Source organism: Sinocyclocheilus rhinocerous, unplaced genomic scaffold, assembly GCF_001515625.1.
Source record: "Sinocyclocheilus rhinocerous isolate Xijiao unplaced genomic scaffold, SAMN03320098_v1.1 scaffold2921, whole genome shotgun sequence".
NCBI classification, from domain to species: Eukaryota; Metazoa; Chordata; class Actinopteri; order Cypriniformes; family Cyprinidae; genus Sinocyclocheilus; species Sinocyclocheilus rhinocerous.
Genome location: NW_015655581.1, coordinates 173,941 through 183,385, shown reverse-complemented (window position 1 = coordinate 183,385; position 9,445 = coordinate 173,941). Strand labels below are relative to the sequence as shown.

Sequence of the window (9,445 nt, the reverse complement as noted above, 5' to 3'; positions counted from 1 at the left end):
CACACACACAGACACACACACACACACACACTCACACACACACACACACACAGAGACACACACACACACACACTCACACAGAGACACACACACTCACACAGAGACACACACACACATACACACACACACACTCACACAGACACTCACTCACACACGATATGTAATTAAACATAAACTGCCTTGTGATTTATTCAGTGATACTGAGGCTGATGGTGCAATGATACGGATACTGATGGTCCATGTCAAAGCATCACATCAGAGTCCTCAGAGACGAGCTGTTTAACACTTCTGCAACATCAGACTCAAAGCCACAAACCTCACAGTTACTCTCATGATGAAACACACTCAACACACACACACATGCTGTCAGCCGTTTCCACTCAGGCTCTTCTCAAACCCGGACTATGCATTGTCTGTGTCCAGTCTAAAACCAGTCTTAAACCAGTCTATGGTGGTTTTCTGGTCTCAGCTGGTCTTTAGAGAGATTGTGGGACCGGAAAACCACCTTGAGCTGGTTTAAGCAGCTTTTTTAACAGCTACAAATAGGAGACAGGAAATGATGTAGAGAAGGAGATGGGAAGACAGGAAATGACCAAAGCTGGTCAGCTCAGGTTATTCACACTTCATTCTGACAATATTAGAGTTTTATATTATTATTACAGTGAATACTTGCAGTGAGAGAGCCTGCATTCACACACAGTATTTATAACACTACATATCAGAGCAATACAAGATTAAACACAGACACACACACACACGAGACAGATCAGTGCTGCTCACATTACAGCAGGACAGAGACATGTTAAACATTAAACAGAGCCATCAGTGAGTCCAGCGGCCCTGACAAACCTTTGCTTCCTTCTCCAGCGTTAAATCAGCAGAATTCATATTATATTTTTGCCTAATATTTTTTATTAAACGTCAAAAGAGTTAAGTCATGTACAGTTATCAATCATTTCTACTGTGTGTTATATATTATTTTAAATTATTTAAATGCATAAAAATGCATATAATTTTGTTAATAAATTACAATTATTATTTTAACATTATAAATCCTGTTTTTTATAAATAGTATCTTTTTTTAAATAAATATTTTTATTCAGAAAGGATGCATTAAAATGATCAAAAGTGACAGTAAAAGTTTTCTATTTCAAATAACTGTTGTTCTTTTAACCTTCTGTTCATCAAAGAATCCTAAAAATTAAAATCTATCACAGTTTCCACAAATATATTCGGCAGCACAACTGTTTCCAACATTGATAATAATCAGAAATGTTTCTTGAGCAGCAAATCAGCATATTAGAATGATTTCTGAAGATCATGTGACACTGAAGACTGGAGTAATGATGCTGAAAATTCAGCTTTGATCACAGAAATAAATTACAGTTTAACAGATATTCACATAGAAAACAGCTATTTCAAATTCTAATAATATTTCACATTTTTACTGTACTTTTGATCAAATAAATGCAGCCTTGGTGAGCATATGAACCGCTATATTGGTTTTCCCTTATAACAAAATAATTAAACTACTATAATAACATAAATAAATGACAAAAAATAATTTCTACAACAATGCATCCCTAAATACTCAATGCCATTTAAAATATTTTTTTTTTTTCATATTTTAGATGACTTGATGCTGGAAAAGGAAACGTTTTATTTCTGTGATGGCGATTCTGAAAAGAAAAGCGAGACAAACGTGTGAGATCGGCGTATTTCTCCGCGAGCAGCTCTATTCGGTTAGCATCACACACGAGCCGTCTCTTCGCTCCAAATCCAATCATCACATGTAAGCGAGCCGAGCCGAGCGCAAACCTGCTAACACACAGCGAGAGAGCATGCGCACAGATCCTTACCTTCTACAGCGGGAGGAAAACAAACCAAGAGAGGAGAAACAGAGCACACATTTGAACAAGAACGAGTGAAAAGATCCACTTAGAGACAAGAGAAATAAAGAAAGAAAGAAAAACACAGAAAATTCACAACCACAAGCCTAGCTCTCACAAAACCCACATCTGAAAGCATTAACCTTCAACCTCAAACACTCACTTCCCCAAAACACATCAGCAAATCTCACAATATTTCATCTCACAAAATCTCATCCGTATTTCATGTTTAAAGAAAATGAAGCCTATTTTAGAGCCGTTAAGATTTTTTGCATTGTGATATTATTTATATTTTATATATATTTATTATATTTATAAATAGTCACTTTACTGTAAATCCATTACATAAAAATTATTATATATTATAATTACAAAGAAACTCAAAACTAAAATGTCCAGACACATTAAGATAATAAAAATACTTAAAAAATTTTTTTTTTTTACACATAACAGTACTGAAGATTTGAGGAAAATATGCTTAATTTTCATTGCAATAATTGTCACAATGCATAAAATCATGTTGTGTAAGCAAAAAAAAAAAAAAAAAAAAATTTTTAATTTAAATAAATTCACATTACTGTAAAGCTATTAAATAAAAATGATTTTACATCATAATAAAAAAAAAAAAAACTCAAAACTAAAATGTCTCATAAAAATGTTTTTCTTTTTTCCATTGTCACAATGCATAAAATCTTGATAGTCCTAAAGCATACTTCTGTTTCTTTAAGAAAATCAGGTTTTTTTGGGGTAGATTGTTTTCGTGAGACTGGTTCATACCGATATGCTGATATTTCCATGCATGCAATAATGCATCAGCCAGCAGCTCCTACAGCACATTCATTCCCAAAACTGTTAAACAGCATCGTTTTCACTCTTTCCAGAACAAGTGAGCAAAAAGCAACAAACTTTGAGGCCAAAAACTTCATTTCCAATGTATTTTTAGTCTAAAAGTGATCTGGATGGACTTCTAGATGGACTTGTTATTATTTGCACATGCCGTTTCCAGCCTAAATCTCAGGATTTACTTCAAATCTATACTGCAAAATCCAGCCAGAGAACCTGAAGCCAGCTCAACACACACACACACACACACACCTGTATTTGCAAACACCAAACAGAGTAGTTCACATTACACACTTCACCCTTCAAATCTAGACTTAAAAATACTTTTGTAATATATTTTCATGCTCAAACCAACACTAGATTGCATATGCATGCATGTGTGATATATAATGTGTTATAAACATCATAAAGCCACAGATCCGTGCATGCGTGAGAGCAGACAGTAAACTGCGCGGTGTGTTTGTGAGGCGGGTTTATCCTGCATGCACATGAAGACACCGTGACCTTTGCCCTCTCACACACCTTACTGGCCCAGGCGTCCTCGTCCCAGGACGTGAGCTGCAGCACGCGGATGATTTCATTGATTTCTGCGCTCATCTTCTCCACGGTGAAGTTCCTGTTCTTCAGGGCCTCCTCCACACCTTTACCCTGAGACGTCCTGGTCGTTACGAAGATCTTGATGCCTGCGTGAGACAACAACAGATGCGTTCTGCTCACCAAGGCTGCATTTATTTGATCAAAAATACAGTAAAAATTGTGAAATATTATAATAATTTCAAACAGCTGTTTTCTATGTGAATATCTGTTAAACTGTAATTTATTCCTGTGTTCAAAGCTGAATTTTCAGCATCATTACTCCAGTCTTCAGTAATCAGAAATCATTCTAATATGCTGATTTGCTGCTCAAGAAACATTTCTGATTATTATCAATGTTGAAAACAGTTGTGCTGCCCAATATTTTTGTGGAAATTCTTCATTCTTTGATGCTTAGAAAGTTCAAAAGAACAGCATTTATATATGGAATAGAAATCTTTCGTAACATTATAAATGTCTCTTCTGTCACTTCTGATCAATTGAATGCGTCCTTGCTGAATAAAAGTATTAGTTTCTCTAGATCTGCGAGGTCAGAGGTCGGATCAGACCTGAGATGAGAACGGGCAGCAGCTCCTTGACGGTGTTCATGGAGTTAACCAGCATGACTCTGTGCTCCTGATGAGTTAATTCCTGCTGCCGCTCGTCAATCATCTTGGCCATCTTCGTCATGCCTGTGGAAGCAAATACAGTCAGACGTGTGACGCTTTTACTGATTGACCAGTTTAGTCTAAAAGTTGCATACTAACCAATAGCACCATTCAAGATCACTTAATAAAGCCAGAAAATTAATGTGAACACAAGACAAATCAGAAACAGAATGAGAGATGATGAGCAAATCTAGTGAAATGAATAAAAGCAGCATAACACACACACACAAAAAAAAAAAATCTGATGCAACATGGTGACAAAGCATTAGGCGATAACTCAGGATGTTCAAAAGAACAGCATTTATTTGGAATAGAAATCTTTTGTAACATTATACATGCCTTTACTGCCACTTTTCATCAATTTAATGCATCCCTGGTGAACAAAACTATTAATTTCTTTAAAAAAAAAACTTACTGAACCCTCGAACAGTAGTGTAGTGTATTAATATTTATATTTACTAGAAATATTTTAATGTAAATATTTTAAATATGATTTACTATTTTTATTTTTATTTACTAAAAGGAAAAATACAACAATCTGGAAAGTATAACTACAACGCATTTCCCAAAGCCTGAACGTAAATGTAAAACCAAATACAGATTAAAAACAGATTATGAGCAAATGGTGTGAAATGAATAAAATTACGTAAGGAAGCATCATAATTATAATCATAGAAGCAAAACCAACTAAATAAATAAATAAGTAAAGAAATCAGATGCAACACAAAGCATTAAGCACTAACTCAGAGGATTATTTGATAAATAAATTATTTGATTAATTCAAAAGAACAGCATTGATCTGAAATAGTAATCTTTTTCAACATTTTAAATGTTTTAAAATTGAATGCATCCTTGCTGAATAAAAGTATTAATAAAAAAAAAACACATTTTAACAGCATCATATTTATATTTCCTAGAAATATTTAAATAATTAAATAATAAATAATTGTAACTATATAAATAAATAATTGTAAATATAAATAATTGTAATTATTATTTGCATTTAAAAAAAATTTTTTCTTTACTAAAAGTTAAAATGCAACAATCTGGAAAGTTTACAGCTATAATGCACTTCACAAAGCCAAAAAACAAAACAAATCAGAAACAAATTACATACATAATATAAAAATAATTAGAGACAATTATAGAAGTGAAATCAAAAAAATAAATAAATAAATAAAATCGAGAAAAAAAACAAACAAAAAAACAACAACATGCATTAGGGCGATAACTCAACTCATCCAAATTCATGCATGTTTGTCCTAATCAGCCACATCATCAAGACTTGTATTACATCACAGTGTGAAGCCCCGCCCACAGTCAAATCTTACTGGTCCAAATCCTGCTCCACATAACTACACATAAAGCATGCACTTTAACATTAAATACCTGGTCCCAGGTTCTTGGTGTAAGTGATCAGGTCCTCCATGGACTCCACCACCTCAGCCACGGTCAGATACTCCAGAATCCCTTTACACACACGGATGATCTTACGAACCTGAGATCAGGGAAAAGAGCAAGTATTGTGTTCAGTACCGATGCACAAGCTCAGACCCAAAGGATTGAACACATTAAACGGTTTTAAAAGCATCGCACCTCGGCCTCATCGAATGTCAGAAGCAGGTCGGAGGTTCCGGACAGGATCCCGCGGGACCCGTCGATCAGATAATCTCTGGCTTGGACAGAATACGGGTCGGCCTTCAGCATCTGAGCCGCCTGAACCAGTTTAGTGCACGCGTTCTCAACCCTACAGAGAACAAGACCAAACAGAGCGAGAGAGAGAGTTAGTTACTGCCTTTCTTATGCTTACACATTCATCTGACTGTATAGTGACGCTATAAACACTCAGTATCTTAGGAGTAACTTAGAGGTATCTTCTGCTCTCCAAGGGTGCATTTATTTGATCAAAAATACAGTAAAAACTGTAATAATGTGAAATATTATTCCAATTTAAAATAGGAAATACCGAAAAGAAATAATCAGCAATCTGGAAAGTATACAGCTATAATGCAAATTCATAAACACATTTGCAGGAAAACATTACTGATTGGTTTGCAATTTTCAATGCATCAGTGCATACAATGCAAGTCATTTTTGCAAATATGACAAACCCTCCTCTATGTCAACCAGCTAGATAAAATTATCTCAGTGACAGATCAGTAGAAATGGGAACGACAACAATGCAGAACATCACAGAAAACCTACTGTTTACATTTGCACGCATAAAAACTGGATGCAAAAGATCAACGAATGTTGAAATTTCAGTGCACACAGATCATATGCACTACAAATTCTGATTCTTTATCGTATTTATTTTTCACAGATTTAGTTTTAGTCACTCCCCAACACTGTCGGTCCCACATGCATGTTTTTTCATTCACAGTCAGCAGCCCTAAATCACGTAGGAGTGACTTATTAGGCCCCAATTCCCACAACACACACACACACTTATGTCCTATTCATCTGTGTCCGACTGTCGTCAGGAGGGTTTTGTTGTAGTTGCAGAATGGAGACTGGTGTCATATTTCTCTGTGGCAGGACAGACCACAGCTGTGTGTGTGTGTGTGAGACAGGATAGCAAGGTCACAACAGTGTGTGTATGTGTAGGCTACAGTAATGCATATGTATTTTAATCAGCATTACTGCACCAGGCCACACACGAACACAAACTATATTTAGAGGGAAACACAGGCTGTCCATTATGTGTGTCAGTGTTTCCAGTAATCGGTCCACTCCTCCTGACTCAGGGATCTGAGCACAGCAGAATGAATTCATGCAGGACTCAAAGCAGCTTCAGGATCAATGCAGCTGCGCACGAGCGTCTCGTCTGCACCTCTGCGAAAAGCTAAAGGCTTTCAGACTTGTGTGACATATCATTATTGTACATAAATCAAGTTTGAGTACAACACAACCACAAGAATGACACGACGTCTGAGTAAACAGCCCAAAAACACCCACAAAAACAGCATGTCTGTGGCATGTCATCAAGGTTCAGGACATTTTCAGCTATTTCCTGCTTTGTTTTATTTAGTTATTCTCTAAACAGCACTGTGATACACAGATGTTTGGGTAAATCGCTGGAGATTTCCCAGCTGCTGGACTGCATCCTAAGGGACGTTCGCACTGACAGTCATCTGCAGTGATCAATCAGCCGAAAGCTGTTCATTTTCAATGAGAGTTGGAGATTTGAAGGGATTTTACGGAGTTGAATCATTTAGCTGATTTACTAATTCATTATATAGAATCTCTAAATGATTTGTTCATGAATCGAACTGATTCAGCTCAACTCACTGATTCGATCTGTTCACAGCGCTTAACATCCCACTGGAGATGAAGAGTATCAGTATTACTGAAGATTTTAGAAAACCTGAAATACTGTTATGATTTTTTTTATGGTGTTTTTGTCCTGTTTGAGCTTGAAAGCTCCAGTCTCACAAGCCTAAAGGACAAAATCACAATTCATTTGTTGAATAAGACAAAAGAAATGACTTTGAGAAGATTCAGTATCATGAAAATCATTGAGTTCCAGTATTTTTTAAAGACAACATACAACCAAAGAGACAAAAGCAGCAAGACAATGCAGACGACTTAGACTATTGTTATGATATTTTTATGGTGCTTTTTGTCCTTTTTGAATCTTAAAAGTGCGAGTCTCAATTTTAAGAGTGCAAAAGACTAACTAATGTATTATTTAAAATGTCTTTTTTTGTGTGTGTGTCATACGGGTTTGGAACCAATTGGGTGAACTGTACCTTTAAGTTGAGCACAATTGTTTATGCAAATGAGCAGTGATTTAATGCAAACATTTGATACATTGTTACATGCTCAAGTCTCATTTAAAATGAACAACTCCGGTTCGTATGTAGATGCAAATCAATTTCAGTGTGAACAATCTATATACTGAACAACACCAATAATTCTGAATGATCTATACAACTATTTTCCATAATTCAAGAGTAATGCAGAGGCTCTGTATGCGTTCTGAGGCAGTAACACATGTAGAAGAGCTCTAGTGCTGTTGTGTTTGCTCATGAGCGCAGCTGCTCCAGCATGTCCGCACCCGATTTAATAGTCAACACACCTGCATTAGAGCACTTCCTCCTTCAACAAACAACACATGCACAGCACACTCATTCACAGACAATAGAGTTAACTGGAAGAATGTGCATTTAAATTTACATGTGTGCATTTATCCAAAGCGGCTAACATTGCATGCAAGGTATGCATTTGCATGCAATGTAATCGACTTGCATAAGTTCATGACTTGCATAAGTTCATGCATTCCATGCGAATCAAAGCCATGGCATTTAAAAAAACAACATAAGATGAAAGAAGAGGAGGTTAGAGTTGCAGGGTTGCTGTTGCATAAAGATTTTCATTCAAAACAAAAGGCTGATGCAGACAAAAACAGAGCGCCATTATTCACGCAGCACCACACACACTTAACATGTTGTCCATGACCTTTACCTTCAACAGAGTGTGTGTGTGTGTGTGTCTCACTTTATAAAGGCAGGCGGCATGTCTCTCCTCATGATGGCATCCTCAGTTGTCTGAACCGTCTCTTTGCCCACCTGCGTTGAACACACACACAAAGCACACAATAAATACACCTATAAACCATTTAAAATAGAAAAGCACAAGAGCTTGGGAAGTTTAATTTCCTGAATATAGGACTTATTTCTTCTGTGCAGCACAAAAGGAGATATATTGCATAATTTCTAGAATGTTTTTTTTTTATAATAAATAAATAAGCAAACTGGTAAGCAAATAAATAATCAATTAAACTTGATAAGTTTGATTCACTTCAAAAAAGCAGTTCCAAATTTCTTCGATTCAGCTCAGATTCAATGATTCGTTTCCGTCATCACATCAGGTGTTCATAAAAGTAGCTGCATATATTAAAATATTTTAGATACCAAAAATAAATGTCTATTTATTAAAAATGAGTGGAAACCTCTGTGCTATATCAAACAGTTTGAGACCTCTTTACTACATTTTTAAATTTTTTAAATTTATATTGTCCACAATGCACACATTTGCAATGATCTTTATATAAAATGTACATTTATTGCAACAAAACTGTTGTGAATTTGTATCTTTAACGACACATCATCATATAAACAAGTCAATAATTACACTGATTTAAGTCTCTTAGAAAGTACAAAAGAACAGTTCTCGGTTCCTTAGTTGTGTGTTTGATGTGACCATAAAGACTGCTTCATTTCAATATTTCCACTTCTGTGAGTCAGTGTTTCATTCCAGATAATCACACACAGACACACACAGACACACACAGACACACACACACACACACACAGACACACAGACACACACACAGACACACACACAGACACACACACACACAGACACACACACACACACACACACACACACACAGACACACACAGACACACACAGACACACACACACACACACACACACAGACACACACACACACACACACACAGACAC

The 9,445-nt window shown here is 36.0% G+C and overlaps 1 protein-coding gene across 1 annotated transcript in view; it reads right to left on the bottom strand.

Annotated features, from left to right (window-relative positions):
* The window catches only part of LOC107718685 (vinculin-like), a 34,621-nt gene that overhangs the window by 16,166 nt on the left and 9,010 nt on the right, over nucleotides 1-9,445 (bottom strand). The window contains exons 2-6 of the mRNA XM_016525875.1: nucleotides 8,474-8,544; nucleotides 5,570-5,720; nucleotides 5,363-5,471; nucleotides 3,875-3,997; nucleotides 3,255-3,415 (exon numbers count right to left, since the gene is read on the bottom strand). Of these exons, the coding sequence (XP_016381361.1) occupies nucleotides 3,255-3,415; nucleotides 3,875-3,997; nucleotides 5,363-5,471; nucleotides 5,570-5,720; nucleotides 8,474-8,544 (615 nt within the window). The remainder of the gene's footprint in view (nucleotides 1-3,254; nucleotides 3,416-3,874; nucleotides 3,998-5,362; nucleotides 5,472-5,569; nucleotides 5,721-8,473; nucleotides 8,545-9,445) is intronic.